Source organism: Carcharodon carcharias, chromosome 2 (assembly GCF_017639515.1).
Source record: "Carcharodon carcharias isolate sCarCar2 chromosome 2, sCarCar2.pri, whole genome shotgun sequence".
Classification (NCBI taxonomy): Eukaryota; Metazoa; Chordata; class Chondrichthyes; order Lamniformes; family Lamnidae; genus Carcharodon; species Carcharodon carcharias.
This window is the reverse complement of record NC_054468.1, coordinates 34882637-34903606: the sequence shown is the minus strand read 5'-3', so window position 1 is coordinate 34903606 and position 20970 is coordinate 34882637. Positions and strand designations below refer to the sequence as shown.

Genomic DNA, 20970 nt, shown 5'->3' with positions numbered 1-20970 from the left:
GGAAGTTGAATATTTATCGGACGTAAAGCTTCAAAAAGTTACAGCTCTGAATATTTCAGTGTGTCTCAGGAGGGTCACATACAGAAGTACTGTTAATGTAACCATAGATCATCCTAGTTCTCTTGGAATTAATAACAACATTATATCTCTGTACTATTCTATCAGATGTGAATGAGTGTCTTGACAGTAATGTCTGTTCAGAGAAAAACAATACCATGTGTGTCAATTCTGAGGGCTCTTTCAACTGTACGTGTTCAAAGGGATATGGAGGACGTAACTGCACAGGTGAGGAATGTAATTACATACAGGACAGTGTCCTTGAAACAACTGGTCCTATAACAGTTTTTGTTCACATTAGTCTGTCTGCTCTGAGTAAAATTGAAGGACTAAAAAAAATGCATACAAAAGATACATTGGAATAATATGGTCCCAAGCATTCACTCATACAGTTGTACAAACATGCAGACTACATTTCTCTCACTGGTGTATTAACTGATGCATTATCTATTTAGAAAATTGGCCAATTATTTATTTAAGACAATGGGAAAAGGAATTTTGTATGAGTGCCTTAAGTATACATTCAATAACCTTTCCATCAATAACATCTATTCTTCTATCCGAGATACTGGCCCCAATATTACTCTAAACAATACCAAGGAAACATCTATTATATTGGGCCACTGTCTGTATTATCCTCTATTTTAGGACCTCCCCATAAAGAAAGAGTAGAGCCTGAGGCAGCAAGAACTGGAGCTGCAGCACTGTAATGTAGATGAGACAGAGGAAGTGTCCCCAGGCATATTGCCTCAATTTCCCAATATTCTTCTCTATGGTGCCTTGGGAACATCTGTTACTTTGGATCTTTACGCCTATTGCCATTTAGGTCTCCACAAGGAGATAGTAATGTATGTTCATAGAGAAACAATACCATGTGTGTCAATACTGTGGTGGCCTTCAACTGTATATGTTGAAGGGAATTATGAAGGACTTAACTGCACAGATGAGGGGTGTAATCATGTACATGCCTGTGTCCATGAAAGAATTGATCTTGTTACTGCTGTTGTTCACAATAGTCTTTCTAGTCTGAATAAAACTATCAGTATAATGGGGAGGCGGTGGCATAGTGGTATTGTCGCTGGACTAGTAATACAGAGACCCAGAGTAATGCTCTGGGGACCCAGAATCTGGAATTAAAAGTCCATTGATGAACATGAAACCATTGTCAATTGTTGTAAAAAGCCACCTGGTTCATTAATGTCCTTTAAGGAAGGAAATCTGTCATCCTTGTATGGTGTGCCCTACATGTGACTCACTTTCCACACCAATGTGGTTGACTCTTAAATTTCCTCTGAAATGGCCTAGCAAGCCACTCAGTTGTATCAAACCACTATAAAGTCACAAATAGGAATGAAAGCAAACAGACCACCCGGCATCAACCTAGGCACCAGAAACGACAACAGCAATCTCAGTCTTGTCGACCCTGCAAAGTCCTCCTTACTAACATCTGGGGGGGCGAGTGCCAAAATTTGGAGAGCTGCCTCACAGACTAGTCAATCAACAGCCTGACATAGTCATCCTCACAGAATCATACCTTTCAGATAATGTCCCAGACACCACCATCACCATCCCTGGGTATGTCCTGTCCCACTGGCAGGACAGACCTAGCAGAGGTGGCGGCACTGTGGTATACAGTCAGGATGGAGTTGCCCTGGGAGTTCTCAACATTGACTCCAGACCCCATGAAGTCTCATGACATCAGGTCAAACATGGGCAAGGAAACCTCCTGCTGATTACCATGTACTGCTCTCCCTCAGCTGATGAATCACTGCTCCTCCATGTCAAACAACACCACTTGGAGGAAGCCGTGAGCAAGGGTGCAGAATGTACTCTGGGTAGGGGACTTCAATGTCCATCACCAAGAGTGGCTCAGTAGCACCACTACTGACCAAGCTGGCCAAGTCCTAAATGACATAACTGCTAGACTGGATCTGCGGCAGATGCTGAGGGAACCAACAAGAGGGAAAAACATACTTAACCTCATCCTTGCCAACCTGCCGGCCACAGATATATCTGTCCATGACAGTATCGGTAGGAGTGAGCACTGCACAGTCATTCTTGAGACAAAGCCCCACCTCTACGTTGAGGATACCCTCCATCGTGTTGTGTGGCACTACCACCGTGCTAAACGGGATAGATTTCGAACAGATCTAGCAACTCAAGACTGGGCATCCATGAGGCGCTATGGGCAATCAGCAGCAGCAGAATTGTACTCAAACACAAACTGTAACCTCATGGCCCAGCATATCCCCCACTCTACCATTACCATCAAGCCAGGGGATCCACCTTGGTTCAATGAAGAGTGCAGGAGGGCATGTCAGGAGCAGCACCAGGCATACCTAAAAATGAGGTGTCAATCTGGTGAAGCTATAACACAGGACTACTTGCGTGCCAAACAGCATAAGCAGCAAATGATAGACAGAGCTAAGCGATTGCACTGATCCAATGGATCAGATCTAAGCTCTGCAGTCCTGTCACATTCAGTTGTGAATGGTGGTGCACAATTAAACAACTCACTGGAGGAGAAGGGTCCACAAATATCCCCATCCTCAATGATGGAGGAGCCCAGCACATCAGTGCAAAAGATAAAAACAAAAAAACTGCGGATGCTGGAAATCCAAAACAAAAACAGAATTACCTGGAAAACCTCAGCAGGTCTGGCAGCATCGGCGGAGAAGAAAAGAGTTGACGTTTCGAGTCCTCATGACCCTTCGACAGAACTTGAGTTCGAGTCCAAGAAAGAGTTGAAATATAAGCTGGTTTAAAGTGTGTGTGGGGGGGGTGGAGAGATAGAGAGACAAATAGAGAGAAAAAATAAGACTGAAGCATTTGCTGCAATCTTCATCCAGAACTGTCAAGTGGATGATCCACCTCGGTCTCCCCCAGAGATCCCCAGCTTCACAGATGCCAGTCTTCAGCCAGTTCAATTCACTCCATTGATATTAGTAAGGCAATAGATACTGCAAAGGCTATGGGCCGTGACAATATTCGGCTCAGCAAAGGACTTAGTTTCATACCCTTACGCCCTTACCTCAGTGAATTTCGGGCTCGGCATGATACTGAACTCTTCTTCCGCCGTCTTCGTCTCCGGGCTCACTTCTTTGGGCAGGAGTCCTCTCCCAGTTCAACGGATCCTTTTACCCATCTCCAATATTCTCCCTCCACCTGGACCCCTCCCTCTGGATTCTTACCTTCTCTCAATCTTTTCATTGAGAACTGTCGGCGCGACATTAGTCATCTCAATTTCTCTGCTCCTCTCACCCATTCTAACCTGTCTCTCTCTGAACTTACTGCACTCCATTGTCTCAGGGCCAACCCTGACATTGTCATCAAACCCGCTGACAAGGGTGGTGCTGTTGTTGTCTGGCGCACTGACCTCTACCTCGCGGTAAAGTATAATTACAACTATAATTCATCAAACAATGGTTTTGGAATAAATAACAATTTACATTGTTTTTCTGCATTAATTTTTCAGATGTGAATGAATGTCTTGACAGTAATGCATGTTCATGGAAAAACAATTCCATGTGTGTCAATACTGAGGGTTCCTACATCTGTACATGTCAAAGTGGATATGAAGGACCCAACTGCACAAGTGAGGAACAATTTTTTATACTGCACTGCAATTTTGGTGGACATCCTTTCTCTGCCTTGTTAACAGAACCATTAATGGATTCAGAGTAAATTCTAAATAGTTTCTTCAAAAAGGAGGGAAAAGAAATTTAATATATGTTGAAATAATTTTACTGTTCTGTCTCTGGGTTAGGTAGCAAGTGGAAATAGTGAAGAGTGAGTCAACGCCAATAAATGTAACGCAATGGGTACATTCCCAAATTGCTGCTCAGGTTTATTTTTTTTTAACGTTGCAGATCAACCACCTATTATTGAGACCACCTGGTTTTCCTTTCGATTGATTTCATTGGAATAGAAAGTCAGGCAACAAGTTGAAATCTGGCCCACTCAGGCACTTTGAGATACAACTGATGCTACCAAACACTAAAAGTTATTTGTATCAGGCCTGCATGTTTCATAGATATGCATGTCTTTCTTTCCTCTATCATACCTTGCTCTTACCTATGAAAGGCCAAGTACATGTGAAAATGATTAGTTTTCTTAACTTCAAAATAGCTGTCACTAATTTTGTAATTAGTGCTAAACTGATGATGGACAAATTGTCTGCCTTTTGATAGGGCAACCATTAGGATCTTGAAAAAAGCACCAGGTGCCCAGTGCAATGTACAAAGCAGAGAGAAGTGTGCATGTAGAGAGGGGACTGGGAAGGTGATCAAAGAAAATACATTCTGAGTACATTGCCTGCTCCATTCATTGCAGTCAGCAGAAAGGGAAAAAAATGGCAGTGTTAACCTGATTTTCAAGAGGACAAAAAGCTCTCCTGACTATTACCAGCATGCTAATCCCAGCGGAAGTTATCTAATGCTTTAATCCTTTAATATGATTAGCATGCTGTCAACCGCCACATTGTACCTACTGAATCTTGCCTGTCTGTGAAACGTGAGCATTCAACTCAAGCTGAGATCTTTCATTTGCTTGCTAATGCTTTGCATCTGCCTATTCAGTCATTCTCCTATTCCTGGCTATCTAAAGGGTATTCCACAATCACTATATCTGCTGATAGACTGTCACCATAATGACGGTAGAAATCTGGAATTCTCACACTAAAAAAACTGTGCTGAGTCAGTTGTAAATTTCACAGGGCAAACTTTATGGAGGCAACATATGCCTCGCCCGCTGGCTGGAGAGCCGGTGAGAGACACGTGCTGCCTTTGGGGAAGGCCTGGTGATTTACTGGCCAATCAGGCACTTCACAGGCTACCGGCAGGTCTTCCACAGGACCAGGATCCCGGGAGCAAGAAGTCTACCTGCATCTCTTTTGCTCAGCAGCACCATCAGGAAGGTGGTGGCTGCTGCTGGAACCACACCCACTGGAGGCCCAAGGACCGAGGAGTGACCCAAGCCAGAGGTGCATACGAACATATGAATTAGGAGCAGGGTTAGGCCATTTGGCCCCTCAAGCCTGCTCTGCCATTTGATAAAATCACAGCTGATCTTAATGTGGCCTCAACTCTACTTTCCTGTCTACCCCCTATAATCTTTGACCACCTTGCCAATCAAGAATTTATTGAGCTCAGCTTGAAAAATATTCAATGACCGTGCCTCCACTGATCTCTGTGGAAAAGAGTTCCACAGACTAAAATTTCTCCTCATTTCCATCTTAATTGGAAGACCCTTTATTTTCAAACTGTGTCCCCTAGTTCAATTCTGTCCCATATGGGAAAATATCCTCTCAGCATCCACCTTGTCAAGTCATTAATTAATTCTGTCTCATTACACATTACCAGGTCTGGAATAGCCTGCTCTCTGCTTGGCTCTAGACATGTTGTGCAAAGAAATTGTTCCAAATATACTCAATAAACTCATTTTCAATGCTATTTTTGTCAATCTGATTTGTCCAATCTATAAGTAGATTAAAATCGCCCATGATTATGGCCTTACCATTTTTACAAGCTCCATTACTTCTTCCAGCATATTCTGTCCTACACTGTAGCTACTGTTAGACAGCAGATAAACTACCCCCACCAATGTCATGCACTATGTTTCAAACGGCAGTCAGGTCATCACCAAGACTGCGTTCTTCCAGTTCTGAATCATCATTTACCTCTGTGTCTGTTTCACCTTTGCTACCTTTCAATCCTTCAGCTATGTCTTTTTCACCTCCAGTAGTTTACTCTAAGTTCCACTGTTTTTCTTTTACAACCGCCGCTGTTGCCCTTATCCTCATCTACACATCCCCCTACAGTCCCTAATTCTGCAATCTTCTCCTCTAGTTTCCCAATTAGTACCTTCCACTCTTTTGCCCATTTAAGCCCCCCTTAAGCTTCAAAATCTTCCTCAAAACGTTGAGCAGAGCCTTAACTTCCCTTAACTATTGTCTTGTATTTGGAAATGTTTTTGGATGTCTCATTATATTAAAGTCATTATACAATTGAATGCTTCTATAGGTCTTCCCATAGTCACCGTTTCAACAAGTACTTCAAGTGCATCAGCCGATCAAACATCTAGTCCTACGTCATTACTTGTACCCTCAACAGATGGCACCACAGCTACACCTACCACTGAAACCTTTACCACTGAAAAGCATACCTCAGTACCAGCAGTTCCAACATCAGATCATGCATCTACCAGTGCTACTAAAGAAATAAGCACTGTACCTTCTATTGCTGCAACAACCTCAACTGTAATTAAATCCACTATAATAACAACATCAGAGGAAACGATGGCAACAAGTACAACTAGAGCAGCAGTTCCTGCAGTTACAATATCTACAACAGTTAGCCCTACAGCCACAGGAATTCCTACAACTACGTCAACCATCACAACATCAACACCTGGAGTTACATCAACCACAAAAACTATGGAAACAAGTACAACTAGAGCAGCAGTTCCTGCAGTTACAATATCTACAACAGTTGGCCCTACAGCCACAGGAATTCCTACAACTACGTCAACCATCACAACATCAACACCTGGAGTTACGTCAACCACAAAAACAATGGAAACAAGTACAACTAGAGCAGCAGTTCCTGCAGTTACAACAGTCAGTCCTACAACCACAGGAATCTCCACAACTACTTCAGCCACCACAACTGCAACACCCAAAAATATTTCAACCACAGTCCCCACAACTCTGACAACCACACCAATCATCACAACTACTTTTACTACCTTGACGACTTCAACCACTGCAACTACCATAGTGCACACAAGCACCACCACCTTGCCTGCAATTACTATACCATCAACTGTCCAAACAACTGAACCTATTATAGTATGTAAGTACTGCCATTATCAATGGTGAACTGAAATGAAGTTTGGTGTGAAACTCCGAGGTTTGTGGGTGGGGGTGGGATTTTGGAATTTTACCAGGACCCTCAAGGTGGGTTTTGGGGTATGGGAGTAAGCAAAATTGGAGAAAAATGCATTGAGCTGGATCCCCGACAAGTTCCCACATGATTTCCAAGGGCAGTGGAATTTTGAGAGTGTCATGCAGGTCTCGTGCTGTGCCAGAATATCAGCTACTCAGAGGAGGGCAGCTTCACAGTGGGAGACTGGAGCAGCATGAAAATAAGATGCAATCTGGCCGTTTAATGGTGCACACAGCATGACTGAGGATGTTCACAGGCAGAAGCTTGCCTTTATAATAGTAGCTCCTGGAGACTGCTCTAACAGAGAATGCTCATGCTGCAGAGATGGCTGCAGATCCCCTCAGTACTTTCTCACAGTCATTTTGTTCCACCCTACTTTGAGGTTTTCACCTCGGCAACACATTGACACACCACCTACTATGGAAGCTGTCCATGCACTCATTGACCCTCCCTCCCTCTCAACTAGTTCGCTGTCCCTAAATGGATGGCAAAACCAGAGGCACCAACTAATTTGTCATCTTCCAGAAAATTGACCCAGTAAGTGTGAAGTCAGGTTATAGATCAGCAAATGATCCAGACAGACAGAAATATTCAGTGAGCTGGATATTATGTAAATGTGCGATGTACATAAATTCCAGCAGTGGCTTTGATGATCACCCCCAAACTGAAATCTTACAGGGGGCGGCAAGGTGACAGATGGCCTGCCCTTGGATCTATTGATGGCTATGCGGGAAGCCTAGCAAATTTAGCTGTATGGGCTCTTTTCAGGCAAAGCCAGAGGCAGAGGAAGACTCTCTTTGCAGGTCCCTTAGGCCCATTGAAAGCACTCTCCTCCCAATGTCATCCCACCTTAAACTCTCAGCTCCTTGCTGAGGAACTCTGACCCTGGATTTACCAGGGCTCCTCAGCATTGGGGACTGACTGTAATCCCATGTGTGGCCACCACTCCTGGCTCACGCCGCTGGGACTATAGAGCTGGCACCAATCCGATTGGCTGGCAAGACTTCTTCCTGAGAAAGTGGTGAAAGTCTTACCTTAAAAGCACATAATGCTGCTCCCAGGGTCAAATTGTTGTGGGGCAGCCACCAGGACGGTGGGTGGGCTCTGCCCCCGACCCCACACCCCCCACAACTTTTTAGCTGGGGGCAGGAATCATGGGGCCCCATAAAATCCAGCCCAATACATGGAAAATTCAGCCCACTAACTCCATTGTAGTGATGATAGGGTAAATTTTCTCTTTCAGTGTTCCATGTATAGAAGTACATATCGGAAATTTAGCTGCATGCCCCTCACCATTATTTTCCATTTTAATAGACATAAGATCATGAGGGAGGTACATTTGTGCCTGAATTATCAATAGACGTGACTCCACGTCCTGCGCATGTGACAAATCATCTGGAGAAATAAATCACAGGTGTCCAGTGGATGGAAAGTCACCAGCTGCTTGTCCCTGATTTCCTGAGCTGGATGTGCCATGACAGCAAATGTATTCCTGCCCACATTGCTCATAATGGGAAACTTGAAGCACTAAGGTGGAGAATTTATACCACCAAAGCTCCCTCAGTTCTGTACTATAGCATAAGCTTAGATTTTTGTCCAGTAGTGAACTTGAATCCACAACCTTCTGGCTCAGAGGCAACAGTTGCTAGCAACTGAGCTACAGTTCACTACAACAAGCATAAAAGTAATACAAATTGTAATACAAAAGTAATACAAATAAAAGTAATACAAATCTAATACAATGGAGCAGATCTCCTTAAAAAGGTAAAATTTGCATAGCTATAGGGAAAGAGTACAGGAATGGGCGTGACACAATGGAACAAATGCTGTACAATTGTCTAAGTTCCACACCAACATGATTGACTCTTAGCTGCTCTCTGAAGTGGGCAAGCAAGCAACATGCAGTGGTTCAAGGAAATTTCCAACTATCACCTTCTCAGGGCAATTACAAATGGGCAATAAATCTTAACCTTGCCATAACTTGAGCAACATCCATAACTTGAGAATTAATTTTAAAAAATTAAGTTTCTAGCATTTTTAGTGAAAATGTTTCTCTAATTTCACATTCACATATTTTTACTTTTGGTTAGCTGACAGACTTTTTGAATATGGAGAGAAAGCTGGTGATAAAAAACTGACAGCAACTAGTCCTGATGTGAAGTCTCCTGTTTTTAAGCCAGAGATTGACTTTCCTTTTGGGAACACTCAGTATTCTTTGCTTTATGTAAGTATTGGAAATGGCTTTAACTAAAGCTCTTGTTACCACAGATTGAATATAAACATTTATGTACATGAGACAGAGGTACAACAAGCATAAAAGTAATTAATATCTAATACAATGGAGCAGATGAGCAACACAGTGCATCAATTATACATTGCCAGAGAGAATCATGTCCAACTGAGCATCTGCATAGAAACATGTAACTGGATTTAACACTACCTGGCAGGTGGGTTTGAAGACAGGGTGCACGTTCTGCCACCTACCTGCTCGCTGTTGTTTCCACCATAATTATCAACAATGGGGTTGCCATTGGGTGACCTGCCCACCAATGGGCCAACTGAGACTTTTAAGTGGGCAATTATTGCTCACTTAAGGGTCTTATTTCACCGCTGCTGGATTTACCTGGCAGTGGGGGAGCCCCACACCAAGCAGCCAGCCCAGCAGGTTTCCCTGCATGTGCTGGTGGCTGGCAGAGAGGTCCTTCCTTAATGGGCTCATGGGCCCATTGGAGGTGCCCTCCTCGCCCCCCCCAACCCCAAAGTGTTATCTCTCCAGGTTCCCCTCCCCCACCTCCAATGGCCTTTCAAACCCCAGCCTCCCACTTCCCTCGCTATGGCCAACAAGTTTGGCCCCAGCAAGACCCCAAAGACTCAAAGCCCGCTTCCATCGCTGATGCCTTCTCAAGCCCGGGTTTAGTACTGGCAGTGACCACGGTAACCTGTGGCGGTGCCATTAATGAAGAGCGGCTAGCCTCTGATTGGCTGGCAGCTTCCTGAGGCAAGACTTCCTATCCCTGGAGGGCAAAAGTCCCACGTCCAGTCTATTCATGAACAGTTGGCTGTTAAATAGTAATGGGGCAGTCATTCTTCCACTGGGTGGGCTCCCCTACCACCCTGTACCCCGCCCCCCATGGCTTTTTAACCAGAGAGTGGGGTGGGGGGGGATGGCTCCAGGTAAAATCAAACCCATTGAAAACATAGAACATTTATTACATGGAAGGAGGCTATTTATCCCATTATACATCTCTCTTTGTGTCAACTGAAAAGGAGCTGCCCAGCCTAATCCCACTTTTCAATTCAAGTGCCTATCCAAGTAATTTTTAGACAAAATTTGGGTTTCTCCCCCTACCACCCTTTCAGGCAGTGGGCTCCAGACCCCACCATCCTCTGGATGAAAAGATTTCTCCTCAACTCCCCTCTAATCCTACCAATTACTTGAAATCTAAGTCCCCCTAGTTCTTGACCTCTCTGCTAAGGGAAGTAGACCCTTCTTATCCCATCTATGTAGGCCCTTCGTAGTTGCATACACTTCAGTTAAATCTCGCTTCAGCCTCTTCTGTTGCATAGAAAACAACTCTAGCCTATCCAACTTTTCTTCATAATTAAAATTCTCCATTCCACATAAATTTCCTCTGCAACCTGTTTTGTGCAATTACATCTTTCCTGTGATGCAATGGTCAGATCTGCACACAGTGCTCTAGCTGTGATCTAACTGGTATTTTGAACAGTTCTACCATAACCTCCCTGTTCTTATATTCTACGCCTAAGCTAATAAAGGAAAGTTTCTGTAAGACTTTTTCACCACCTTACCTTCATTTCCTGCTACCTTCAGGGATCTATGGACATAGATCCTTCTGTTCCTCTTCACTTCTCAATATCCTACCATTTATTCCATACTATCTTGCCTCATTTGCCTTCTCCAAATCTATTGCTTCATATTCTCCAGACTGAATTCCATTTGCCACTTTTCTGCCCACCTATCCAGTTAATTGACATCTTCCTGCAGTCACAAAATCTTTACAGTGCAGAAGGAGGCCATTCGGCCATTAAGCCCACACTGACTCTCTGAAAGAGCATTCTACCTAGTCCCACTGCCTTGCCTTATCCTCGTAACCTTGCAGATTCTTCCTTTGTAGATAGCAATCCAATTCCCTTTTGAATACCTCGATCGAACCAGCTTCCACCACCCTCTGAGAAAATCCGTTCCAGACTCCAACCACCCGCTGGGTGAAATTTTTTTTCTTCACATCATTTTTACTCCTTTTGCCAATTACTTTGAATCCATGCCCACTAGTCACACATCCACAATCATTCCCTCCACCACTGACGCACAGTAGCAGCAGTGTGTGCCTTCTACAACATGCACTGCAGGAATTCACCAAGCCTCCTTAAACAGCACCTTCCAAACCCATGACCACTACCACCTAGATGGATAAGGGTAGCAGATAGATGGGAACACCACCACCTGGAAGTTCCCCTCCAACTTACTTACCATCCTGACTTGGAAATTAATCACTGTTCCTTTGCTGTCGCTGGGTCAAAATCCCTGGAACTCCCTTCTTAACAGCACTCTGGATGTACCTACATTGCAGCGCTTCAAAAAGGGAGCTCACCACCACCTTCTCAAGGGATGGGTTCAATCAAGCTATTCAAAAGGGAATTAGATTGCTACCTGAAAAGAGAGAATGTGCAAGATTATTGGGAAAAGGCAGGGCAGTGCGACTAGTTGGAATGCTCTTTTAGAGAGCCAGTGCAGACACGTTGGGCCGAATGGCCTTCTTCTGCGCTGTAAAGATGCTGTGATACTGTGATGATCTCTACCACTAAAAATCTCTCCCACTGATATTTTCCACCTGCTCAGCTTCATTCTCTAAACTTAGTTCCAAAACTGCTGCTCCTCTTGTTGAGCTTGCTATGTATTACCTAAAAATATTCTCCAGAATGTTGTTTATAAGTTCTGTACGCTCTATATTTTTTATACTGATTTCATCACAGTTAATGTTAAGGTGGTTGAAATCCTCTACCATTACTATTGTTTCTGCACTTCTCAAAAATTTGTCTACAAGTTCACTTTTCTACCTTCCCCTGACTGCTTGGGATTCTATCATATACCCCCAGCAACGTGTTTGTCCCTTTTTGTTCCTCAGTTCAATGCACATGGCCTCATTTGATGATCTTCCTAATTTATCATCCCTCCTCAGAGCTGTGATTGTTTCTTTAACCAATAGTGCAACCTCCCCCAGCCCTCCACTCATTTTAATCCCTATCCTGACTGAAAACCCAGTAACAAAGAATGTTTGAGTTGCCATTCCTGCCCCTCTTTAAGCCATAGTTCAGTATCAATGACATGATTCTTCCAAACATCTGTCTGTCCCCTTGGCTCATCTGTCTTATTCAGTAGATTCCTTCCATGAAAATATATACCTTTAATCACAAATAACTCCTTTGTTGTATGTTTTCTAGCTTTTGTTTCCTCAGCCTTTCATACTCATGGATTAAGAATTGGTTAGCAGACAGGAAACAGCGTGGGAATAAATGGGTCTTTTTCAGAATGGCAGGTGGTGACTAGTGGGGTACTGCAGGGATCAGTGCTTGGGCTCCAGCTATTTACGATATAGATCAATTATTTGGATGAGGGAACCAAATGTAATATTTCCAAGTTTGCTGATGACACAAAACTGGGTGGGAATATGAGTGAGTGATGAGTAAGAGGCTTCAAGGTGACTTAGACAAGTTGAGTGAGTAGACAAATACATGGCAGATACAGTATAACGTGGATAAGTGTGAAGTTATCCACTTTGGTAGGAAAAATAGAATGGCAGAGTATTATTTAAATGGTGATAGATTGGGAAATGTTGATGTACAAAGGGGCCTGGATGTCCTTGTTCACCAATCACTGAAAGCAAACATGCAGGTGCAGCAAGCAATTAAGAAGACAAATATAATATTGGCCTTTATTGCAAGAGGGCTTGAATACAGGAGTAAGGATGTCTTACCTCAAGTGTACAGGACCTTGGTGAGACCATACCTGGAGTATTGTGTGCAGTTTTAGTCTCCTTACTTAAGACAGGATATACTTGCCATAGAGTGAGTATAATGAAGGTTCACCTGACTGATTCCTGGGATGGCAGGATTGTCGTATGAGGAGAGATTGGGCCAACTAGGCCTGTATTCACTAGAGTTCAGAAGAATGAGAGGGGATCTCATTGAAGCATATCAAATTCTGACAAGGATGGACAGACTGGATGCAGGGATGATATTTCCTCTGGCTGGGAATCTAGAACAAGGGAACACAATCTCAGGATACAGAGAAGACCAGTTAAGACTGAGATGAGGAGAAACTTCTTCACTCAGAGGATGGTGAACCTGTGGAATTCCCTTCCCAGAGGGCTGTGGAGGCCAAGTCACTGAATATATTTAAGAAGGAAATAGATAGATTCCTAGACTCTAAAAGCTTCAAGGGGTATGGGAGAGAGTGGGAGTATGGCATTGAGATAGAGGATCAGCCATGATCATGTTGAATGGCGGAGCAGGCTCGAAGAGCCGAATGACCTACTCCTGCCCCCATTTTCTATGTCACTCACTCATAGTTTTCAGCTTTCCATTTCCAGCTTTTTTTCTGTTCCTTCTGAATTTATGCTCAGGTTCATATCTCCTACCAAGTCAGTTTCAACCCTCCCTAACAGCATGAGCAAACCTCTCTGTGACGATATTGATCCTAGCCCCATTGAGGCAACAACCCATCCATCTTAGACAGGGTACACCTTCCCAAAAACTGGTCCCAATGCCTTAGGAATCTAAAGCCCTCCTTCCTGTAACATCTCTCACAAGAACAGACAAACTAGCCTGTACTGCCATTCAGTAAGATCATGTTTAATTAATTGTGACCTCAACTCCACTTTATTGTCTGCCCCTCCCATAACCCTTAACTCCATTGTCAATCAAAAATCTATCTCACTCAGCCTTGAATATATTCAATGACCCAGCCGCCACTGCTGTCGGGGGAAAAGAATTCCACAGACTAACGACACTTTGATAGAAAAAATTTCTTCATCTCAGTCGTAAATGGAACAATGCTCATTTTTAAACTGTGTCCCCTAGTTCTAGACTCCCCCACAAGGTAAAACAAGCCCACAGCACCCACGCTGTTAAGTCCCCTCAGGATCTTATATGTTTCAGTAACGTCACCTCTCATTCATCTAAAGACCAATGAATATAAGCCAAGCCTGTCCAACCTTTCCTCATAAAATAACTCCTTTATCCCAGAATCAGTCATGTGAACATTCTCTAAACTGTTTCTAACCCAATTATATCTCTTTCTTAAGTAAGGAGACCAAAACTGTACACAGTACTCCAGATGTGACTTCACTAAGGCCCTGCCCAGCTGTAGCAATGCTTCTCTACTTCTATCCTCAATTGCATTTGCAATAAAGGCCAACATTCCATTTGCCTTCCTAATTACTTGCTGCAACCTGCTTACTAACAATTTGTGATTGACGTACCAGAGCACCCATATTCCGCTGTGCCATAGAATTCTGCAGTCTCTCCATTTAAATAATATATTTTATCTAAATCCCTATATAGACCCTTTATGTCCTCTTGACAACATAATTTCCTATCTTTGTGTCATCGGCAAATTTAGCTACCATACATTTCAGTCTCTTCATTCAGGTCGTTGAATGTCCTATAGTTGAGGTCCCAGTACTGATCCCTGTGGCACTCCACTAGTTACAGTTTGCCAACCTGAACACATTCTCCAGAAACATATTCATCTCTACTATCCTCCTATTTCTATACTCAGTATTGCATGGCACTGGAAGCAATCTGAAGGTTACCACTTTTCAGGTTCTCCTTTTTAATTTCTTTCTAAGCTTCCTAAAATCTGCTTTCAGGATCTCATCACTCTTTCTAACTATAACTTTGGTACCAAAATGGACCGTGACCTCTGGTTGTTCACCCTTCCCACTCAATTTTATTTAGCCGCTCAGTGATATCCTTAACCCTAGCATCAAGGAGACAACACATCATCCTGCAATCATGTCGGAGACTGCAGAAACACTGTCCGCTGACTAACTATTGAATCCTCTATCATTATCATTTTCCTGTCCTTCCTCCTCCCGCCCTGTGTAGCTGAGCTACCAGTGTTGCTGTGGCCATGACTTTGGCTGTACTTCCCCAGAGGAAAACATTGCCCTTGTCAGTGTTCAGATTTGAATATCAACTCCTACATTATCTACCTGGTCCTCCTTGTGTGTTTGGCAGTCACCCATTCCTTCTCTAACAACTTAAACTGTGAGATAACCACTTCCTGAAACAGGCTATTCATGTGGCTCTCAGCCTCACAGCAGCTGCTGCCTAAACTCCAAAATCTGGAGTTCGAGCCCCTCCAGCTGATGACACTTCTTGTATATGTAAATGTCGAGAACACAAACGGCAGAGGATGTTCATTCAGCATATCAAGGTGCCCTGGAAATCTGCTCACCTATAATAATAATAGAAAGTTTTTTTGTCTGTCCTCACTTTTCTGATCAGTTAATGAGTTGCTTTCTTGGGTGGAGCCTGATGCAGATAGAGGCATGCAGGATGCATGGAGGACTGCAGCGGGTAATGCACATGCAGCTGGCAACAGTTGGTGATGGCAGCAGTTGTGGGTTGGGTGGGTTGGTGGGGAAAAAGTGCAGCTGAAGGTGAGGGGAGCCCAACAACAAAGTTATCCTGCTGGAGATATTGGGGTGGTGGTGGTGTGTGGACAGTATAGGGTGGGGCAACATGTGAGAGGATGGGGGGAAGAATTGGAAGTGGTGGGGAGATGGCATGGGGGGGACATTATGGGGGAGCAGAACACTTAGGTGGGATGGCATGGGAGGGGGGAGCATAGTATGGTGGAATGGGGATGGCACAAGAGGAATAGAATGGGAAAGACAGCGTGTCATGGTATGGTGTGGCACAGGAGGGAAGGCGTGGCATGGGAGGGGGGATGGAATGTCAGGGGAGAGGGAGGGAATGTGTGGAGTGAATACGATGCTAGAATTGATTAAGTGTACTCATTTGACTGCAGATGTTTTGTGGGACTCTGCTGGTATTTATACTGCCTTGATACAGCTTTTTTTCCCCCTGCAATACAATTATGCTATTTTTTAAGTTATTAAAAAAATTTTTATTTTGACTGGCAGTTTACAGACAATGGCGTGATTGTTTTTCCATCATCGGAGACTGAGATTTTCTCTTATACGAATCCACCAGTTAATGGATTTACTGCAAGTTCTAAACCACCTATGATTGCAGTATTCTGGAGTGATGCAGACCTCTCAGGCAGTGTTGGAAATGTTTTCTATCAGGTACAATCACTATTGAACAATGATAGTAATTTATATTGTCAATCAGTGGAATTAAATTAGATAAATGTGATTACTGGAAAATATTGAAAAATAGGTGTAAGTATGTAAGTAAAATGTAGGGTGACTTCTTTGACAGACTGAAACACTGCCTGAATATGCTACTAAGCATACCTGTGAAACTAGATTCATGCACCAGTTACCAACCAACAAAATAATTGAAAATATAGATTTGTTATGATTTTCAGAGTTTGTGAACAACTCAAAAAGAATGAAGTTGTAATAAATATAATACTTTTCTCATTCTCAAAATGTCACAACATGCTTCATGGCCAATTAAGTATATTGGAAATCTCATGACTGTAGTATATTGAAATATGGCAGCTAATATACAAAGCATCTTACAAGCAGCCACAAGATAATTGACTAGATCATGTGTTTTAGTGGTGTTTTTGAGACATAAATATTGACTAGAATACCAGTAAATTCCCTTAATCTTAGAATAGTATCATGGGATCTTTTACATAGAATAGGGAGGGTCTCAGTTTAATGTCTAATTCAAAAGATAACACCATCAAATGTGTAGCACTCCCTCAATAGTGCACTGAAATATTAGCTTGTATTGTAAAATCTAAGGACTGGAAATTGTATGAACCTATTCTTTGGGTTGTAATTCACAAGTCATGAGTTTTCCCATGCCTGTTCAGATCAAGGTGAGCAACATGCAAAATACATGTGCTCACCTCTCTGAATGACTATCGAGCTGGCTGCTATGCTATGTCTGCTCTGGAATGCTGTCCATAAGCTCTGCAACAGGCCCCTACTGACCATGTGCTATAGCAGCATACCCTCCTAAAGGCAAGCTGATTTGAAAGGGACACTGTACAAAAAGATTGCTGCAATGTAAATTGTTGCAAAGTGAGCACAGAGGCAGGCAGAGGGATCCATGGAGATGGATGCGGCACTGGAGGCATCAGCAGTGTAGGTGAATAGGAGGAGAGATGCCAAGGACCCATGGGTGAATAGGAAAACCACCCTCAGAAGGAATTGGGAGCAGGTGACCAGGAATGTCAGCTGCTGGAATCTAGACCTGAGGACGTGGCACTAGTGCTACAAGAGGTCAAATGACCATTAGAAATGGAGCCAAATAACTTAATTTTGCACAATAAATCTATGCTAGTTGGAATTAATTCTTATAAGTGACAATTAAGTTCTGATCCAATGTGGCTATGCTTAAGACATTAACAACACCTGTGTTGAGCTAGGAATCTATAACTGTGAGATGATTGGAGGAGGTTTGAAAAGAATACCTTGCTGCAAGAAAGTGGAAGGACCAAGAAACCTCTGCCCTTATATGTATCTTTGAATCAGTGGTCAATCTTCCAATGTTGGATAAATAGCTGGCTTAAGTTTATTGGAAGTATAAACCAAATGGGCATAGAAGGAAAGTTGAGTTAAGGAGCTCAGTTTAAAGTATAAGTAACAGTGTTTATTGTACTTTTAATATACTTAACATGACTGACTACTTAAGATAGAATGCAGTTATTAATTATCATGTTCTTTGATTTTTGTGCAGTAAAATTATTTTTTGTTTTAAACTGTGAATCTTGTGGCTTCATTCTTTTAGTAAATACCTTGGCTTTTGGATTTCCAAAAATAAAAGTCTTGATGGGAACATAACAATTGGAATAATTAAATTGATATCAATTTAAGGTATCATGGTGATGAGAAGAGGTTGAAGAGTATGTGATTATTTATTCTGGAGCAGGGAAGGCTTAGGGGAAACAATGTTCAATTGTTCATGATCCTTAAGGGTTGATATGCTTGAGTTACCACAAACTGTACAACCTGAAGACACAACTCAAGCTTAAAAGATATTTCATATTTAACTATCTTAAGCAGAAGAGGGTGAAAGTGACAGAGCAGAATAGTAATAATCTTGGATGAGATAATGTACATTCCATAATCACTGCACTTTTATTTTATAGGAATACAAAACATATGGTAATGAATTTTTTAACCTAACGCAGAGATTAGAAACAACAATAAAAAGGTACTTTGATTTTGGATATAAGGCCAAATGGACTTTAAAGATAACCTGGGATAAGGTACCTGCGTTCCCTGCTGCCCAAACAGATGAGAAGGTATTACTACATAATTTAAGTGAATCATGTTATGATTGTATCACCAATGGCCATCAGCTTAACATAACTGGAAAAAAGAGTAATTTGAATAAGTTAAGTACTGCTCATGGGTGGCCATTGCGTTTTTGTTCAAATAAAGTTTAAAGACATTTCTAACACCTGCAGTATTTTGCATTCTCTTTTCCTAATTGTTGTGCCTTTTTTCCCTGACAATTTTCAGTGGGGCTTGTAGGATCTGGTTGTTGGATTTGTATTTCTTACTCCATAATACCCAATTCTACAGTGGCTGAGTACCTTCCCAGTACTATTTGTACATAAAGTTTGCAGCGCAGAAACAGACTATTTAGTCCAACTAATCCAAGTTGGTATTTATGCTCCACATGATCCTACTTCATTTAATCCTATCCCATTCTTTTCTTTGTCATGTACTTATCTAGTTCCCCCTTATTTACATCTATGCTATTTGCCTCAGCTACTCCATACAGTACTTGAGATGCTTGATTTTAATTCATAACTGATTAAAGGATTTGGTGCTTCTCCTTTTTTGAAAAATGGTCTGCATACTCTCTTTTAACCCAAAGACTGAAAACATCAAAACCACACTCTATTACACCCAAGAACATTTAGTAACCTATAAGTAACCTCTGAAATGTGTTATTATATGTTATATACCTGCATTAAAAAGTGATAATTTTATAATATAATCTAAGCAAAACAAACTTGATATTATGAAAACTATTTTCTGTTCAAAATTAATGCCATAATTTATTTCACTATATTTTCAATGTCAGACTAAAAATCTAACAATTATATTCACTGCCTTAATTGTAGACAAACACCTACCAAGCAGTTGTAACTACAGATGGCAGCCACTCGTTTGTTATAATGTTATATCAGTCTGGAGGAATGAACTGGGATGTATCAACACTTGGTTCTAAAAATGTTGTTATTGGCTACAACAGGTAAGCTTACCTCTCTGTCCAGTAAGTTTTGCTAAGTTTCTAGCATAAAATTCATAAAGCAATTTTGTGCACAGATTCTGAGGAGGACCTGTTTCTGTTGGGTTTCCATCCTGTAATGGCTATGCTGTGTTTTACAATTTGATCTAAGGGGCAGAATTTTCTGCCGACCGGGCAGGCGGGCCTGACCCAATCTCCGGTGGGCGGGGAGCCGATCCCTGCTGGAGAAGCAGGCCCCGCCGCCATTTTATGTGGGCGGTCCAATTAAGGCCCGCCCAGCGTGACATCTGCTGGGAAGCGCTATGCGCTTCCTGTGCGGGTGGGGTGGTGGGGGGGGGATGGATTCCTCAAAAGGCTAAGTGCTGCCTCAGGAAGATTGCTGACCGTTTTAAAAACATTAAAAATAGAAAAGAAAATCCTTAACATGTCCCCCTCATGTGACATGTTCATAATTTACACTAAAACTTTATTAAACTTTTAAAATCCCTACATGAAACCTCATCCCGCCGGTGGATGAGGTTTCATCTTTTTTCTATTACCCGCCTGGGCTCCTGGCCTGCCCACCAACCTTAAGGTTGGACAGGCAGGTCTTTTAATTGTTTCAATGATTCTGTCAATGGCCTCAATTGGCCATTGACAGGTCGGTGGGCCCGCAGCTGATTTTGCTGTGGGCCCGCCTTCCTGAAAATTTAAATGGGGCGGAGTGACATCGGGGGCTCCACCCGACATCATCCCACGTAATTTTGCGCATCGGCGAGTGGGCCCCACCCCCTGCTCGCTGACGGCAAAATTCAGCCCAAGGTGTTTACCAATGTTGCTGAAAGTTCTTCATCTTTTTTAGAAACTGTTCAGAGATAGACCATAATATCACGTTTTTTTTCATTAATCAGACATTTTATCACCAGTGCAGTGCTGCCTTGCTTTTGGAGTTTTTTTTTAAAAAAACAATTTTTTATGTAATCTCATTCAGGCTGACCTATTTATGTTTGGATGAATCAAATTGACAAGGGTAGCCTGGAGGATGAGTTTATAAAGTGTATTCAGGACAGTTTCTTAGAAGAATACATTCTTGACCAGCAACAATGGGTTATTTTAGACCTGGTAATGTGTAATGAGACAAGACTGGATTAATTAATGACCTCACAGTAAAGGATCCTCTCGGTAAGAGTGATCAAAACACGATAGAATTTCGCATTCAGTTTGGAGGTGAGATGCTTCTCTAGTGATGTGATGCATCAAGTGTATTAGTGTAGAGTGTGGTGCATAGTAGTCACTCTGTTGCCTCTTGCTTTCAACTCTCACTGCTGGGTAGCAATGCAAGTATTATGAAAAAAAATATTCAAGTGTGTAAGCTAAGTACACAGCTTCTCCATCAGCAAGTCCTAGATAGTTTATGTATGTCGCCATGGGGAGGCACTATGTACCCTGCAGTCCCTGGCTAAACTACAGGGGACTCAGAGGAGACCTGGCCCCCAGATATGTTACATATAGGCCCACTTGCATATGCCTTGGTGCCCATGAACCAGATTTC

General features: G+C 42.5%; 1 protein-coding gene across 2 annotated transcripts in view; it reads left to right on the top strand.

Annotated features, from left to right (window-relative positions):
• LOC121292663 overlaps positions 1-20970 on the top strand; it is a 188692-nt gene that overhangs the window by 117079 nt on the left and 50643 nt on the right. For both annotated transcript variants that reach the window (XM_041214933.1, XM_041214925.1), the window contains 7 exons: positions 166-285; positions 3533-3652; positions 6078-6908; positions 9092-9225; positions 16175-16339; positions 18325-18480; positions 19312-19442. In XM_041214933.1, coding sequence (XP_041070867.1) covers positions 166-285; positions 3533-3652; positions 6078-6908; positions 9092-9225; positions 16175-16339; positions 18325-18480; positions 19312-19442 — 1657 coding nt within the window. The remainder of the gene's footprint in view (positions 1-165; positions 286-3532; positions 3653-6077; positions 6909-9091; positions 9226-16174; positions 16340-18324; positions 18481-19311; positions 19443-20970) is intronic.